General features: G+C 39.8%; 1 protein-coding gene across 4 annotated transcripts in view; it reads left to right on the top strand.

Moving 5' to 3' along the window:
- The window catches only part of LOC125764111 (uncharacterized protein ZK1073.1), a 39,955-nt gene that overhangs the window by 897 nt on the left and 19,820 nt on the right, over positions 1–19,238 (top strand). For 2 of the 4 annotated variants that reach the window (XM_049427979.1, XM_049427980.1), the window contains exon 2: positions 4,130–4,358. In XM_049427979.1, the coding sequence (XP_049283936.1) occupies positions 4,296–4,358 (63 nt within the window). In that variant the 5' untranslated portion in view covers positions 4,130–4,295. Of the gene's footprint in view, positions 1–4,129; positions 4,359–14,418; positions 14,608–15,216; positions 15,639–19,238 lie in introns of those variants that run through there. The other 2 variants (XM_049427977.1, XM_049427978.1) reach the window with 2 other exon arrangements.

Raw genomic sequence — 19,238 nt, 5'->3', positions numbered from 1 at the left:
AGTGGTCCCATCTGCTCGCTGATCCGATTAATGAGCATTTAAAAAGTTACAGCTTGTACGCCAAAAAGGGAAAATGATCGGAATGAGTAAGGGAAACCAATGAAATCCATTCCAAGCCAAGCAAATGCTTTTGTTGGTTGGGGTGTCACACCTTTTTTTCTCAATTTTCAGCGAAGTGATTAGGATGATCGGCAAAAAAACCCCATAACCCGACCGATCGATTTCAGTCGCAAATTAAATCAAATGGTTAAACGAATTTATCAATCAAAGGCAAAGAATTGTTGTTCGCTTTCTGGTTGTTTGACCGCTTATTGCAAAAATCTTTCGCACGTGTCGATAATAGCCGATGCAAACGTACAAAGCAGCAAAACAGAACTGATAATATTCTAGGCACGTCTTCGTTCCTTAGCGGTTGAAGATATGGTCACCAATAAGTTCGCTTGTTGACTTTATTTTGTTTTCGTTAAGCTACTTCAAGATGATACAAGCTATTCGAGCATGGAAGGTAAACCATTTTTAAAATTAAATGTGTTAACTATTGCAAAATTAATTTCGGGAAATAAGTAGTGCACGACCTCAAAGATTAGCAAATAATCAGAAGTCTATTAGACACATAATTGTTTCTATAAAAGGAAAAATCGCTAACATATCTAACTTGGATGAATAAATCCCACCCAATGTACATCATAGTGTGACTCTATTCTCGATAGAGAGAACTTTGTAGCTACATGTGTAAAGATAACGCAAGTTATCAGACAAATTTGACTCCATAATTGCGCAGCTTGAGCAAACATCGGCCAAACCTTTCGGGGGGACGACTATTTACGTACTTTACGACAATGAAACGATTACGAAAGAAGAGTCTGGCACATTTTTCTTTAAATATCAACACGTTGTTTTTAAAACACTTGCATCCATAAATATCGTTTCGCGCGTTAAAGAGTCTTTCAATTTTCTGCTGATGAAAATTTATAATAGAAGTGTATAAACAACACTCCAGCTAAAGTTAGTTCGATGTTGTCCGCTTACCAGTTTTGCAACACTTGTCGCAACAAAGATTATCATTCATTGGCATTGTGTGACTGTGTTGTTGTTTTTTTCTCTGTTAAGAATTATTTACATCCCCTTTCGTAGATGCAGTACTTCTTTCGGTGCTGTCTGCAGTCAGTACACGATCGTCGATATCGGTTTTAACAAATTGATGGAAAATCATAAAGTCAAATGAACACGCCCCGGAGCTGTTTGAAATCGAAACCGCAACGGTTTCGGCTGTAGCAACCCACGGCGTTTGTAGTGCTTCTGTTTGTTTACATTGGGACGGGGGATAGGGCGGTTTTTAGGAGGAATTCGGTTTGCCCCTTATTGTTGTCGTTTTGTTTTTGCCCCTTGGAACTCGCCGGGGCTTACGTTCGCCCCGCGTTACGGCGCGCACTAATGTTTCGATAACGTTACCACATTCACACGTGTACGTGCCCGGAGCAAGAATTGGGTAGCTTATCGATCGGTACAAAACTCAAACATGTCACACCCAGTAGGTGGCGCTAGACGTTCCCATCCGTACGACAGCGGTTTTGCGCGAGACACGCGCTTCAAGATGAGGGACACAATGATCGTTGTCTGTGATGTATTCCGCATCTCGTTACACCAAAAAACACTCGACCATTTTGTCCGGTTTGTGTCTGGATCGCTATAAATGAGAAGTTGAATTATGCGCACACTTTACCGCTTGGTTCCAATCGTACGACGCTGCGACGTGTGGTACCCCTGGCAAGGCTAGGCATTATCGGTCCCGATAAACAAACGGCAAGCAATAAATAGTAATTAAAGTTAATTTACTTGTTTTTGGATGCAGCAGCAGCAGCAGTGGCAGCGTCACCCGAGTGGCATACCATGGCGCTCCCGGGTGAATGGGACAACGTTCCACAAACCGTTACGATCGTAACTAGCTCACGAAGATCCAAAACTAGCTCCCTCCCGGTTACGCCGTTGGCAAACGAAGGCAAACGGGTCGTTTGGTATAATTTAACGAAACGCTACATGCACCCCGGCTATGGAACGCTGGAGCAATGAGAGGAAAGCCTTCGGTCGTGCGTGTGTACAACGTTCTTCCTGATGTTCCACCTCCCGTCCCCAACAAAACACATCGTTCTGGGATGTCTTCTTACGCTGGTGGAGAGCTCGATTTAATTAAAACTTATCGTCCTCATGTTCTGTGGCGGTGCGTTATGTGCTTCACACACCTACCCTACGACCATGTAACCGAACGAAGTCTTCGTTGTGTACTGGAGTTTATATTGCATTCGCAGTATGGCGACACAAACCTGCCGGTATCCCGGTACATTCCGGTACGTATTTGTACAACACGCTGGAACTCAGTATCAGTGATGAGAATATAATTGCCACTGACCACTTTACGACAGCCGGACATGGGGATCGAATTGGCGTTGGGGTTTTTTTTTATTGTAATGTCGCCCCCCCTCGTTGCTTCCGATAACGATCAGTTATATCGCGTTTATGAGACCATTCCAAAGAGCTATTTTTTTTTTTTGGTTTGTTTGGAAGTATGTGATTGAGCTTGATTTTCACGGCAAGACGTGATGTATAAATCTCTTTGGCATGGTGATGTCAGGATCGGTAGGATTGCGCCCCAAATTGCTAACACAACGTGTTGCTGGAGTAACAAAAGCTCTTAACAATGCCGGTACGCACTTATGGTAGGAGTTACCAACGATTTTCCATCCAATAATTTCGCGCTCGACCCATCAAACCTGTTGGCGGAGTGTGATGAACGAACATTAAAAAGGTTAATTTTATCTTTCCCTGACACTTACATTTAGTGGCCTGTCACTGGCCACCGTTGAGTGGTGGCGCTTTATTAGCGTCCCTTGCCGCGTTCAATTGTTGCAGCGCTTATCGAAGGCGCGCTGTCGAACTAGTGGCTGCTCGCGGGTTTTGCGCCAAACAGCTGTCCATCGGCGGGTGTCTAGCGTGTAGCTTGCCGTCTTAATGTCCAAACATTCGACATTCTTATCATGACGGGGTGGGGTTTAATGTGGCGAAAAAAAACACACACACACAGTCACACACACACACGGACGGACATAACTAGCAAACCGTTTGTTGATAAGACGCCAGTTTCTTTCGCTCGTCAAATGTGCATTTGGTGGTGGATTTTAGTTGAATTCCGTCACGTGTAACGTTCGCACCATGTACGGCAAAAGGGTGGTAATTATTGGTGATTGTTGACACCACTGCGTGTTGGTTTCGTTTCAGAACGGTGTCCTTCCCAATTTCTTAAGACGGGGTATTAGTGCATGATTAATGCAGGCGTGTAATCGTGTACACGTAATCGTAAGCGAGTTGATAAGGGAACGGTTATTCTTGGTAATGAGCTGGGTGTGTTAATCATAAAAAAAAATCAATCCGTTACAAGTGAAGTTGATTCTGGCGGGAAGAAAATCGTTTGTTTCAAATTAAAATTAAATCTAAATATATTTTAAATAGCTTTTTCAGCATCCATAAATTCGAAATAAATTGTGGTACTGTGAATCAGAAATAAAAAACAAAAATGAACTGAATGACGAATTCAATGAGTGATTTATTTTTATAGTATCAGTTCTAGGCTTCTGAGAACTTTAAAAAAAAGTTCTTTCTTTACTTTATGAGTTTGTTTATGAAAAAAAAAACCATAATTCTTTGTCAACAATGCATTGTTATAAGGCACCCTTTAACAAAAGCTCAATTACAATTATTTCTGCTCGATTTCACATCATTTTCTACGCTTTTAAATCACTCAAAGAAGCGTTTAGCTTATTATTAGTCATCGGTAACGGGGGAAAAAAAGAACCTACCCTCATAATATCGTACCCGAAAAACTCCCAACATGCTCAAGTGATGTATCATTGATTGATTAATTATGTTCCACCATTGGCCATGCAGCGCCATCAAAGGCACAAGATTGATGTAAATAGGGAAAGCAGTTAAAAAAAGGGTCTTCTTTTGTCGTTGCTTTTTGCCCAAAATTTTGCCAGTGTGTTTTGCCAAACCAACGTGAACCTGCGTCAACAGTTTGACAGGACAATTTCGTTTCCCACCTGAGTGTGCTTTAATCGGTGTTTCCAACCAACAGCTTACAGTGATTTAAAGTGAGATAAAAGGCAAGAAAAACGGGCCAAACAAATAGCCGAGACAAAGTGCGTTAGAAAAGTGTACACTCTAAGTGTGTGTTCCATTATCCATTTGCTGTGGTGTAACTCATCGTCTTTCGGCTGCCAGCGAACAAGAAGCGGACAAACATGAGCAGTGCACAGGATCGCCGCGCTTCTTTTGCACGACGTGCGGAAAGTTTAATGGAAAAGGTAAGTACCGACCGATGGCTGCTGTTCGTTTGCTTTCCCTCTTTATTGATAGGTAGCTATGGGAAGTTTTGTACCTTTCTTTTGGTTACTTACCGAATGGGTAAAGAAAAAAGGTTTACATTCCACAGTCTAACCGTCTAAATGTTTGTGTCAGTAATAACTTTCACGGGCAATGAACAAGCTTCATTGCTGCAGTTTTTAACAAGGTGAAAAATATTTCTCCCTTTCTCCATTCCCCACTTTTTCTTCTAGTTCTAGGCGAACAGAATTTAACCATATTAAACCATAAAGTATCGCTTAGTCCAATCCGTTCCGATTGTAGAAGGAAAGGTTACGGTTACTCCCGCTGCTTCCGCCACGAGCAACGCATTTTATTTACGAGACAACCTTTCAAACAGTTGCTTACCCGGCCCGGCGAACACCCGAGAGTGACGATTTATTTTGTTCGTTTTTCTTTTCGTTTTCGCTACTAAATGTGATTTAGTGTTGGAAAATTCCTGGAATTCTGTGAAGGGGGAATGATCGGGATATACAGATCGGAGAAGATGTTCAGCGTATGCTGAAGTGCGTCTCGTTCGATAGTTCGGTTGATTGATGATCTGAGTTAAGTAGTGCTCGATTTAATGCCACGAAAAGTTTTGGTTCTGGTTTTCTTGACCAGGTGTTCGTTTACGAAAAACATTTGGGATTTTTCTTAAACTATTATCCTATCTACAAAGGTGTTGTTTATGTTTGTCTACCTTTAAAGTAAAGTCTACCTTTAAAAACTCATCTAACGCAGCATATTTCATGGTAGGATTTGGCGTGAAATTACCCTGCACATTTGGCCCCCCAAATCATGGTTTATCATTATGCTAATTGGATTGTGCTTCTTGAACGCTTACCTTGCGTCCAACGTTGCGTAGAGACCGTCGCGACGAACGAAGCTGTTTTGCGATTTGGTGCGGTATGTTCCTTTTTTTTCTTCTTTCTTTCGAACGAAAGCTTTAACGTTAGCGACTAAATAGCTCGTCACGATAGCTTAGCGAGAGCTGATCAAGCTTGTTAGGATTTATGGTACATTTTGATAAGGTTTTGGAGAGATTAACTCAGAGATATCAAATTGTGATGAACTGATTGAATCAGTTACAGGGGAGGAGGTATAAGTTGATTAAAGTGTGGTTGAAAAGTTCACAACTCTTTTCTGCTTCTTTTGTTTAGTTTTAATTATTCTACTGAGATTGTGCTGCACTTGTGACATGGGATGTTTTATATAAATATTTTTGGAAGCTTTACGTACATGTGCTTCTATTTCTTAAATAAAATTGAGTTTGTTTTCTTTTTACAGTACAGTCACAGTGATTTCTTTTAAGTTTTGAGTAAGTTTTCGATACGGAAGTTTTAAACTTGGTTGCAGTTGATGAGAATTTAGTACATTATTGATTATAACAATTTTTATTTAATTATCAGTACTATTGAGACTATTAAGATTTGCGAGAATTTGCAAGGTTTTAGTTCATTCATGACTCGTATCTCGCTTGCAGATTAAACCAACTTTCTTGGAAGATATAGAGTGCTTTTTGCAGGAAGTTTCTTCTAGATTCTCTCAAGAACTTTCTCTTTAAGTAACAAGTTATAGAGAAGCTGTTCGGTGTATTTTCGCAAAGCGGTATCGAGATAACCGTCAGAAGAAAACGGGTAGAATTGGTTTGGTGATGAGAAGCGGTAGCAAAGTAGTATTATAAGCTTCAGTTTATCATCTAATATTTTCTTAGTATATTTACGTTATGAGAGGACAAATGCCAACAAAAGAATATCCTTATTTCACAAACAGTTTTCTATTCAATTTTAATTTAATCTGTATACATAATACTTGCTCTTTACTGAAGAATTGACAAATACAAAACGTTATATCGATTCCACTTGTTTCTTCTCACCAACTTATACATTAAACAACCTTCACCAGCTTAGGGAAATCTTCTTCCATGCCGCGAGTTTAATTTGATCGATAAGAGAGTAAACTTTCACGATAACAGCTGCTGTAAATACTTCGTCGATATTGTTAATGTTTCAATGCAATATTTTGTTAAGGATCCCAAACGAAACAGATCCCGCTTAGTGCTGGGGATTGTTCAAAGCATTGTTGAGTTTTGTACATCATTTTATTGAGTGCTTCACTAAATCTGCAACTTGAAGTCACAAATCTTTTTGAAGGGCTTAAAGACAAAAAGGGGAAGTATCTTATATATATTTCTCTTTCTTCTAAAGGACCTGGAAGTTAAATTTCCTAGTGAGAAAGTAAAAGGGTAAAATATTTCCACAAAGAAAGCGTTCTTAGCTGCAGTTTTTAAGGCAGAATTAGAAACAGTCATATTGATGTTTTAGAAGCCCTAAAACATAATTTTTCAAACTTATCCTTACAACTTTATTACCACTGGCTAAAGACCGTATTATGAAAGAGTTAATTCGACTTATAAGACGGTTGAATTGAATGTTTTACCTTTTGCTCACATCTCATCTCACCACACCTGAATGGAAATGTAATTACCACGGAAAAATGCCTGTCATTTCGCTACTCCCAGAGCTGGTCCGGCTTCAGAGTTTTCCTACCTCCTAAAGCTAAAGGCAAATTTCTTTCGTATGCTCATGACTGATTGCTTGGTAATTTTTTTGCTTTAATTTTTTTTTTCGGTAACTTTTCGAAACGACGATTTCATTGTGATGAGTAGAGGGTTCCTTCACCGGTTGGAAAAACGCTCAAAGGTTGGGCTGGGCTGGAACTTTGTTTCTGGTTTATTTATTCTGTCTCAAACGGTGTGATAGTGAGTGAAATTTAGACACCCCACAAACACAGGGTGGAACATCGCCCCCCCCCCTCCCCAAACCACCCGTTGGGATGTAGATCAAATGCGTAATTGTGCTTTTGCTTGGGATACGCGAAGGCGCGTTTGTAGACCCAGCGATACCCTCTGGGTATTTATCATTGTCATGACCCGGTGTAAGGCAGTGTTCGAGTGAGGTCGTTTGTTGTCCTTGCATAACCGTGCGACAGAACAGGTGTTAGAGAAAGCGAGGTGAATAATAGCACGCACGTAAAAGAATGAGTTTTTGGGGGCTTATGTGTATACGCATGAGTGGCGTTACGCTTGTGTATGACATGAGAAAAATTAAAACTGCGCCTATAAAAAGCATGTTTGGTAGGTGCTTTAATGCTTGTACCCAAGATGAAGATTATAGCTATGAAAAGCGGAGCTGAAGGTATCTGTTTTATAGTTGTTTTAGTTGCTGATTGATCATTTCGAATTTGAATTAGTTTTTTTATATATATTTTAACCTTAAAATAATTCCCTAATATGCGTAAATTAGACTTCAAAGTAATCTAATGTAGAAAAAAAAACTCAATAATTGTTGATTAATTTTCTCTATTATTAGAATTTTGTCAAAAATTCGAAATCTGAAATTTAATAAACGGTTTTTAAGTGTATTTATCCACTCCTAGCAATGTTGCCTGTGTTTGTATTGATTTGTAACGCCTTAAAGTATGCAATATTGATACTTATGTTAACTTTCTAAATTCAGTTGTGCGTTTATAAGCTGATTAAACATTTTGAACACCGTTTTATTCTGTCCAGTTTCTAATTTTAATCAATTGAATAACGATTTATTATCTATATTGCACAATTTACAGACGTCAATTGTTACCACCAGGATACTATTAGTACTACTACCAGCATAATCTCTAATGTATAAAATACACCCGAAAACAGTCATCCATCCAACCACTGCAAGACATAAAGACGACGCATGATAAATGATGCCGTTTTTAATCTTCCTTTTTTTAAACACGTGTTACTAATGAGTTACGAATCGGTAGCGATTCCATGAGGAAAGATAGTGGAGATTTTTTTCCCCTTTATTTATTGCGAATGATAAAGATGATAATGTGTGTCGACAATTGATAAGGTACAGACAAATGTCGCAACGGCGTAAAGATGGCCTGGGGGGTATATTTAGGCATCATTTTTATTATCATCTTTGCCGTGACGCAACCATCGAAACTGCATTGCTACCGTACAGCAGAACAAAGTTGTGCGAGCAGTGTCGACTTAAAAAAACACACGTCCGATCGATTAGACAAACGTCAATTAGCTATGGGCGGGTAACCGTTCGGGTCCAGGAGCAGTTAGCAGCTAGCCAATTGGTACATCGTTGATAAATAAATTTCAACTTCACCGTGTACGGAGCGCCATACAATGTTAAGTGCATTTATCAACAGAAAAACGATCCCTGCCATGGAGTGGAGCACAATTTATGATCACTTGTTAAGCCTTCGCTATATTTATCGTATCGTTTGGAGTTATTGTTATGCACCTGCAAACTAAATGGATGCGGGAATAGTAATAGTAATGATCGTTTCTTTCCTTCTCCATTGGATGCAATACACTTGGGGATGCCTGCGGATACTTTTTTTTTATCTTGATTCTCGTGTGTTTATTTTTGTTTTATGGGCAAAGAAAACACAGGACGCAGAGTATGTCCGTTAATTGAAATGGCAAATGTGAGCAATTGCTCTGGATGGGAACGAGCCCTTACCGCCCTGATGACCGCATCTAACCTAAATTCATCTAACAACCTTTTCCTTACTGTCTGATGGATCGCAATAGAAATGCGACACACAGGCACACACCCAGTCGCACAATCAATTGAAGGGAGGAAGGGTTGCGAAAATGGCATGAAGACACACAGCGACGGGGTGTTTGTTTGTGAGATCGTTTATTTTTTCGATCTTCTTCTGCCACTGCTGCCACTGCTGGCTTCGTTCGGTGTAGGCACGCACCACACTTTACACATCCGCCACAAACCACCGGCCCGGACACGGCGCGGCCAATATGAAAACATAAACAAGAAGATTATTACAACCTACCCGCCATATCCAATCCGTTGCGTACGGTGCCTCGCTCACGATCATCGACTGTGGATGAAGATTTTTGCTTACGAATGCGAAAACTGCGCGATATCGTTCGGTCATTTTTTTACGGCACTCGAGCTCGAACTGTTGACGAGCAGCACCATCAGCATCAGGTCCATGGCAATGATGATGCTGCTGATGATGATGTTGTTGGACCCGATCGTTCGTGCACTCTTTCGCACACTTTGATGGGTTAATTATTTTTAGCGAATGCCGCGATGAATTGGTTCCGCTGCGTTGTTGGGTGGTGATGCGTAATGGTAACAAAGGGTAACACAAGGGGAGAAATGCAGAAAATGAAAGGGGGGTGAGAGAGAGAAGGTTGGGAAAGGTTTGTTTTTCTTCTGATCGGTGGTGGAAGGTATCAAATGAAAGGCCGAAAGATTGTACAAGTGGTTTGGTGTATTTTTTCTTCTATTTTTTGCTCTATTCAGTACCATTGATTTATTCGATGATTAAGGTTGCAGGTATGATAAGGTTTCTGTAATTGATTTTTTATAATCTGATGCGTAAATTGATTGATTTGAATATTATTATTTGAGGTTGGTACGTCTTAACCACTGTGGGTGTAAGGCACAAATATCTAAACGGATAATATAGGGAAATATTTAATATTTTATAATTTACGATAGTACAATCTATAACTAAGATTTTTTGACTGGATTAAAAACTTATTATTGTAATATGCAGCAAATAGAATTAAGATAGATTTAATAATTTTCAGTATGAATAAATGGAGCAATTTATCGAAAGGGGCAATAAATAAATTTCAACAGTAAAACCAGTTTATAAAGGTCATACTATGTCATCCCTTTTGAATTATTACAATGATTATTATTTTGGTTTGCTTCTTTATTAAGCAAATAGGATATTTTTTATTATAGCAATTTCGATGCAATTTGTTTGGGGCAAAAACCAAATAAATTTGTTATTCTTCTCTGCACTGTGTTTTACTCCGAAGCATCTTGCTTCTGGTACGTTCCACGTAGGTGCAGAATTAAACAACGTTTGTAGGTATTGCTTTTAAAATTGATGCGTTAGCAGTATGATTATAATGAGCGTAGAGCTGTGTCGAAATTGTGCTTCATTAATTCGCTTCTTAAGAATTCATTTATTCGTTCCATACGAGATTAGCAAACATGGAGAGATGAAAGAAAAACATGAACAAAATCCCTTACAAAAAGCAAAACCAAAAACATTGAAATGGGGTAGAAACAGGAGTTTTACCTAAAGGCTAATGAAAATTGGCTGGCTGAATATGTAAATAGAAAAAACCTTTTTGTATTTAATCAAACCCCAGCTTTCTACTTCGTTAAATATTTTTTAGGTAAAAAAAGTAAAGATACAGAAACATTATTGTTCACTGAATTTACCGTCTTTAATTTATTACTTATGATGATCTTGAATGAGTAAGCAAACAAAACATTTTGTTACCAATCTTATCCTTTCTTTGGAATTATATGCGAATCTTATTGAATTATTTATACGACCATACGTTACCATAATAATTGTAATAAACTTTTTTTTGCGTTAAGTTGATAGTTATCTTTAACCTGTAATCTCCGAACGAAAATTGGAATGCATGCTGCATACAATCAACCAGCTTTACAACGACCGTCAAGTGTATTCTTCTTCACATTGTTCGGCCAGATAAGTGAAAAAGCTTTTCTTCGTACATTGCACCGACAAAGTGGTGGTGAAACGGTACGCAAATTGCCTCCGAAACAAGCCACATACACGGCGAAAGTGGTTCTCTTGTATTCACCTCTGGCCATGCTGCGAAAAGAGTAAAAGACGAGGAAGATCCTTTGGATCACACCAACGCGTCTTAAGGATGGAGATGATCAGTAACTTTTGAACGAAGAAGCACACCGCGTACGTACTGTAACATACGAAGCTGAAAGCCGCTGTTTTCCCAGCGGTCCTTTCGTGGAGTCGTCGTCGTCGTTCCTTACCTTCCACTGACGTCATTCGCATTCATTGGCAAAGCAATGGCAATGATATGGCTACGGGTGTCTGGTACCTGTTTGGAACGGTGCCTTATTATCCAACCCACCTGACGGTATGTCATGACTCCGTAAGTGAGCCTTCTGCTTGCAAAAGTGTCCTCCAACCTGTTTACACCCGTGCCCAGTATATCCGGTGCAGAATTGCATGAATTGTTAACGGTGTTTGAAGCATTCCAAGGTGGAGGAACATGGTTGACATTGCCATCCGTTCCATTTACCATTCGGGGTCAGGAATGCGCCAGTAGTGGATGCTCAAGTGTGGTGGAGACGCGTACGGGTGTCACCTTAGGAGCTACGTTCATAATTCATGAGATTAGAAATAAGTCTAACAGGAGTAACAGGGAAGCAAAGAACTTGCAAAGGAAGAGCGATAGAGATGGCGTGCGAACGACAAGGAGTTCGTTTAAAGCGAACGAAACATGCTACTTTACCTAGTTCTTCGGCTTGTTTCACCGATGGATGTACGGGGAAGACGAAACACACGTAAGTTGCAAGATTGGACACATTCTCCCCTTTGGCAAGCAAAGCACCGTGGTATGCTCGTGTAAACCCATCCCCTTTGCTTGTTCTCGTCCCGTTCGGTGATAGCAGAAGCCGGCAGTTGTTGCAAACTGCAAGTCAGGTCAGACCGCTGGCAGACCGTAAAGTGCATATGGCAGCTTACGGTTTTACTTTGCCATGGCAATGCGAAAGCCAAGATTAGGCGAAAGTGGGAATGCACCTCGGGTCGGGTTTGATAATTTGATATCTCTGATCCGGTGCACGGGTGCAGGACTATAATGCAGGAGGGAAATAATGCACGGATTGCAATGCAGTTTGCATTATGCTTTAGGAGCCAAAAAGGGGACGGATGGAGAGAGGGTTTGTGTATTATTTTTTTCGGTTTAGAGTTTTGGAATAGCAACAGGACACATTTGTGCTGGTATATTGTAGTTTCGAAATGAAAAAAAACAACAAGTTTTCTTCGCATTTCGTTATCAGAAAGGACAGCTTTATTGCTCTTTAAGGAATTTTCATTAAAACAGACGGGTGATGGGTGTCATAATAAAGCGATCAGAAGCATCGCCATAGGGTGGGCTAACAAACTTTATCGTGACAGATACGGAGCTGAATGTATTTAGATGTAAATTTACATTAACGAGCTTTTAAACAATATGCATACTTTTGAACTCTCGTTGTAGCTGTTATGGGGTACGGTCTTTTGGTGTTATACGGAGAGCGAAATAGAGTTATTTATCTATAAAATCAGCTGGGAATAACATGTTTTATTCATAATATTCTTAACACTTTTCCATAAATCATAATTGTTACGAGATTTAATACCTTTATTTTCTCCTCTTTAGATTTATTACTCTGTTACTGATTATAACATTTGTTACTGAGTAAGCAGCAAATTCAGCAACAAAACTAACAATTAAATGCTTAAATTATTTAGGAAAAATCATCAGTTTTCAGTAGGGTTTAATAGTTATTAAAAGCTTTATATTAGTTATTTCCATAGCCTCAATTTATGTTTAATTAAATATAGTGATTTAAGGGACCGGATTTCAAATCCCATCAGGACATTCCCCATGATTTGTTTTTATAACTCTATTATAAGACTTTTTGTCATTCTTATTTAAGCCATCATTAACTTCATTTTTGTTAGTTTTGTACTAAAAATATACGGCTAAGAGATTTGCTTTTTTTTTATTCACTGTTCACATTTACATCATTTCTGCATTCTAGGCGTGTTTAGTCAAAATAGAAAAAAAATCCTCTCTTCTTAAACGGTACCATAAAATACATCCTACCAACGCCGTTAAAATTCACAACCATCAATCACACTGTATGCTGTACTTTCCCTCGCTTCGATGTGGCAACTTATCACCATCCTTGTCCTTTATCGCATTACGTTACACCGTCACAAATGTGCCACCCAACAAAAAAAAAGGTGCCCATCCTTATGGTAGCGTTGATAATGATTTGACCACCTTGAAGCTTCACATTAAGCCCAAAAAGTCGGCTTGTGCAGTAAAGCAAAACGAGATCCAAAAAAAAAAACAAAAATAGGACCTTCTAACCACAAAACCGACATCATCGGGGATGCATTCTGCCGTTGGTACGAGGTTACATTTAGCTTCGGTTTTACACACCCCCAAACCCGCTTACACCGTTTTGCAGCATCTTCATTTTCCGGTACGCCCGTTTTGGAAGCTGTGTGCCCTGTGTGCCATGGCAAAAGGTTAACGAACGACGCAATTCGATGCCCGATTCCGTAGGGCATCAACGCGCAGCAGTAGAAGAAGGGACTTGTCGACAGGAGGAAAAGCGCGCGCAAGAAAACATTGCTGTTCCTGGTTATTCCTTCAGGAAACCCATTTTCGCCACACAAGGAAAAAGAGAGAGAGAGAGCAAGAGAGGATTGAATTTTCTCTCAATATTCTCACTGTTTTTCCAGTTACTCAGTTTGTTTTTTTCGATCTCGTATAAGCACTCACCAGGAACTCATCTGTGTTCAGGAGAATCTGTATATGTTTCTGTATAATTTTCTTCCATCTCTTTTCACTCACATTTTCCCGGTTTATTTCCCTTCGAAGCCGGGAAAAACAGAATAACAACAAAACAAAGCGAGCGGGCGAGTGTAAAATAACTGATTCGGTCACTCAAACACTCGCGCCCTTTTCCAATGCAACAATGTTTCTGTTTTTGCTGTATTTTTAAAGTACTCGTGTGTCTGTGTGGAGTGAAGTAAAACAAACCAGACATGGAAAACCCACCACCAGGAATGCGGGACGGCTTCCCAATGTTTTCCTTTCCCAAAAGGCGGGAAAATAGAACATCATGAAAACGATCGGGAAATGTATGACGTACTTAGGAAACCATACCAATCCACAAACCAACAGCCAAACCTTCATCACGGTACCCATTTGTCCATCCACTCATTCACATTCCCATTCAACCCCCGTCCGCCATCGTGTAGTCTAACGTGGAGTACCCCCACGAGTGATAAAGGGTCCTCTCCCTCACCGACACGGTAGGCAGAGCCCTTTACTCATCGCTTTAATACGCTGAGCTGAGCGCCCACGCTTAGGGCGCTTATCGATGGTGTACGGTACGATGGCTTGCTTCAGTTTACCTCCGATGCTCGAACAAACCAGGTGGTAGCGCATCCGCGTCTTCAGCACATAACGACGCCATTCAGTGTTCACGGGTCCAGCGTCGCCTGTTTCCACCCCCTGTTTCAAGTGCGTTTCGGTGAATGGAAGAAGGAAGAAACGAGCGAAGGAAAGAAAAAGTAAACGAAAAAGTCGTCAGTATTTAGTGTACCAACCGTTACTACCTGCTACCTATCGTGCCCTCCCTTCGAACAAACCGGGACAAACCGGGTTCCCGTCTGCAAAGGGAATTCGAGTGGAAAAGTATTGTCTTCGCTGTGCCCATTTCGTTCGCTGCATTTGGATACTAGGTTTGGTTTGTGTGCCGATTTGCACAATTGCAGTTGGTACATGGGGAAATACAACAGGAAAAAGAAATATCTACGTGGCTTTTGTTCGCTTTGCCGTGAAACAATAGTGAGCCAGAAGGGATGGTGAATGATTGGACGAAATTCTTTTCCCCATTTTGAATTTCCCTTGCATTCCAACGGTTGTCTTGTGTTTGGGGGGGGGGAGAGGGACAGATACAAGCGAAGTTTGTCATGATGGGTGGCATGGTTTAGTGAACATGATAACAAAGGGAAACTCACCCTTCTGCGAGGGTTTTGTGTTAAACGCTTAGTGGAATTTACATAGTGTTATTTTATTTATTGGAAATTATTTTTCAAAATTATGCGTGTTTTCATGTGCGAAGGGAAGCACAATTTGTTTTGTAAAGTGTTTTGGAAGTTGGAAGATTTAAATAATTTTATTTTTACAATTAGAAAAGTGTATCAGCAGCGTCTGCCGGTTACATTATTATGTGTGTGTGAAGTGAAGTGTACAATATCACCTCACACGTGAAGGAGTAGCGCTGGTGATTGTCTATCGGTGGAATCGGAATATCGAACAACGGGTGTGTTTTGTGTCGTTTGCGTATCAACCAAACTAGCAGAAGAAAACCCGGATGAAATAATATAATCAACCGGAACTGGGTTTCGGGTGTAAGGCAGCGCATAAAAAAAACACCAACAAAGGCACAAACCAGGAAGTTTAACTCAACGAACACAAGCAGCAGCACCTCAAGATATAGCAATCTCGTACGACCAGAATCAGAATCCGAGAACATTGGAGGATGGAAAAACCGAAGGCAAACGACACGACAGCGGCTGCACCGGCAGGTTCACCCTCGTCGAAAGGCGTTCATGTACGTATCTGCTTCAAACGATAGTGAAGGAAAAGCGAGGGCTGATACATGGAAAATGGGAAACTCGTAGGGCAGGGAAACGACAAAACCCGACGAAACACATTTGCCACAGTAAGGAGGACATTGTCAATATCCCGTTTCCTTCTTCGGTTGTATCGAAACTAGCGAACGCTTTCCTAGAATTTATATTAACCATCCATAGCAGAACGATTCGTTCTGCTCTTGTGCGTTGGTTTTGTTTCGCTGTTTTTTTTTTCTTCCTACGGATCGTCTAATCTGTGTCTCGTTTAAGGGCACCGTGAAGAAGGTAAAGGTAATGGCATCGTTTGATGAAAGTAGCAAACGCTGGTTTTGTGCACTTTTAAAAGCTTTACCACTGAAAGACGCTTTTCACCATCTTCAGGGGAAGTTGCTTTTGCGTGGTGTGTAAATGGTTTGCTGTGTGCTGATCCTTTAACGGGATGGTTTCCGCCCGATGTCTTTTTACGCGCCATTTTCTGCGTGAGCAAACAAACCACTTGGCCGTGTGGTTGGAGTGAAGTTCAAGAAGTCAAAATGGTAATACTCGTTATCGGAACGGTGTGGTTGATTTGTAAACTCAAAGCAAATGAAGTTATAAAAGCTTATTATCATTTTCCTTTTTTTATGATATTTGGTGTAAGAAATAGTTTGAGGAATCTACACGAGCAAACGGTTTGGAGGTTTTATCTAGGCTTGTTAAAAAGTAATAAACCGCATTGTTTTCATCTAGGTAAAAAAGTAAATAAGTATGAAACGATTTCTCATACATAATGTTCCCTTATATTTATAAAAATGTAAAATATTAACACTTTGTGTTGAATAACATTTTGCTAAGAATTTTTCACTAAATGCACAGTTGCATGTTGTAACTTTTTGTTAACAAAATACTTGAAATTTTGTCTCACCTGCAACAGTGTGCTGAAATACTTGAAATGTAAAACCAAAAACCACAAAACTTGGTACATCTGATGTGCAGATTTCACATCGATTCCTTCTAATATTGATTTAGTGAACCAGTTGCCAGTGAAGAGAAAGCGCTGAATAGTAAATGAACTTTTATAACTTCGCTAATACCCTTAGCTAACGAGTGTTGCTTTTGACGAACCTTCGCCTGTACCGTTATTGCAGCGAACCAACGAATAATTGATCATTTAAAACAAACCAGTGCGCATACACGATGGTATGATCAATATTTTAATATGCAGGACGTAGAATAAATAGCAAAAAAAAGTAAAACTCCCCAAAAATTATTCACTTCGAAATAGCTAAAGAATATTAAACATGATATTATTCCATTTGTTTTTTTTTTCTGGTGGGAAATCGATTTTACCAAAATCTAAAGAATGGCTGCAAATCCTGAACCATCTATTTCATACCGGGTTTGTGACTCGAGCCTACTCGAATGCATGTCCGTTAAGATGATAAATGATGCGCACCCACACAACTCCGGCAAAGGGAACCAAAACCATGAGCATACTGTTCCCAATCTTCCTGTCTCCGTATGCTTAATATTTGTTTTGCCTCTAGCGATCTAGTGACAGCACAGTGCGAGGGCAGAAGAAGCCCTCTTTACAGTCGCACAGTCCTGTTGTATATCTCTATGGCTATGGCACAAAATGGTAGGCAGGGCCGAGGGGCGGTGGGCAAAGCGGTACATTTCTGCACTCATAATATGCGCCAGAAATGAGGTCAACACTGATGTGCTGAAGCGCAACCCCGGCTGGGCCGGATTTTATGCATGCGGGACTACCACTGTTTGTGGCTTGTGGAAAGTATGCTTTTTTGTTGAATCCGCCCCGAAGGGTCGAACCATGGCTGGAAAAATAATCAACAACACAGAATGTAGAATTGATACTGGGTTTTTGTACGTGCAGGAAAAAGCAAATCGGTAGTGAGGTGTTCCCGTCCTAGAAATGTGCTTCAGTGCTGGATGAGACAGAGACAGAGAAAGAGAGCGTAAAAAACCCGAGGAAATGAAAAATCAGACACAGAAAGCTGTGGAAAACTTTTATCATTCAACGAAAAGATCGGTTGGAAACGGGGAATTCGTATGAAAGGTGTATAAAAGGGGGAAAAATATTGGAAAAAAATGAGGACACATCATACCCATGACGAGATGAACAAATACACACACACGAAACAAAAAAACAGAAAAAAGTTGTCCGTCTACAGGCGTTATTCATTCATCGCAAAACAAAAAAATTGGCACGCGACCGGTGAATCAAGATAAATGAAAAAAGAAGAAACCTGCTAAAGTGTACAAAAGAATGACAAAATATAATATTTATGATTGCATTTGCGACTAGGCTTTACCTTATCGTCAAGCCTTAAATTGAATAAGATGATGAAAACAGCCGTTGTTGTACGGCCATCGAACCGTGACGAAACGATACAATTTCGACAGTGGGCTAATGTTGTTCATTGTCATTTTTTTTTTTGCTTATTTTCGCACATCAGCTCAAATCACGCTCACTGTAATCACGATGCGGATTTATCGATTAGTTGGTGTTGTGTCGTTGGTTTTAATCATGTATACGGCTTCCAGCTACAGAACACTTTTGTCTCTCCAATCGGCTGATAAATGGAAAGAGATTATACGCACGATTATGCTGCTATTTATCATCATTGTTTTTAACAATACACGTAGCGCGTGTAGGTAAGTGATTGATGTAAAGTTGTAACAACTGTGACAGTTTTCGGGAGCAGTTTTTTTTGGGCGATGAGCAGTATTAATGGATTGTTACATCAGATTCACATGTTTTCGGGAACATCTCTTTTACTATGAGGTATAATAGGGCACATTATCTAGAAAAAAGGGAAATTTCAACAAAACTTGGCACTTTTGTCTTACTGAGTAAATCGTTGATTAAAGCCTAAAGTACTGCGTTCTACATGTACAAAAAGCCGAATACTTGGGGTATAAAGGATTTGTTTGGTTCTGCACGAAAAATTGTTAAACTATGTTAAATTACCGTATTGCTGCACAGTCTTAAAATTATTGCATAAAAGCAACATACGAAATTTTTTTTTCAATTCTGCAGAAAAGATTTCTTTTAAAGTAAGCGATATAAAAAATATTTAGAACAACAAAATAAAAATCAGATTTGCCAGATTTGCTAGAAAAAACGCTTTGTTTTGACATTTGTCGAGCAACTGGTCGAACCTTTCAATAGGAAAAAGCATTTTACTTTTCATTCAGAGACTAACGTGGTTTGTATTGAATTTTATATTGAATGATAGAAGCACATAATCCATCATAGTGGTAGGCATGATCGACCTCAATATCGGAATAAATCGAAATGGAGACGCCTGGTAGCTGACGATCGTATGGTCGTTAGTGTTGGGAAAATTTTAATGAATTCAAGGAATCTGGGAAATTCTGATGCCAACTTCACATGGCTCAGATTAATCCTTTCTGCTTCGTCGAAATTCAATTACCACGAATACAGTAACGACAGTTGTTCTGTTCATAAATTGTGAATAAATTCGTGTGAAAACCGTGTGTATGAATCATTCCCCTCATGGAGTGTAGAAGAAGGATCAATTTCTTCCTCGATTAAATAAGCATTAAGCAATAAG

This window comes from Anopheles funestus, chromosome 2RL, assembly GCF_943734845.2.
Source record: "Anopheles funestus chromosome 2RL, idAnoFuneDA-416_04, whole genome shotgun sequence".
Lineage (NCBI taxonomy): Eukaryota > Metazoa > Arthropoda > Insecta > Diptera > Culicidae > Anopheles > Anopheles funestus.
Note: the sequence above shows the minus strand (reverse complement) of the source record. Positions and strands in the feature narration are given on the sequence as shown.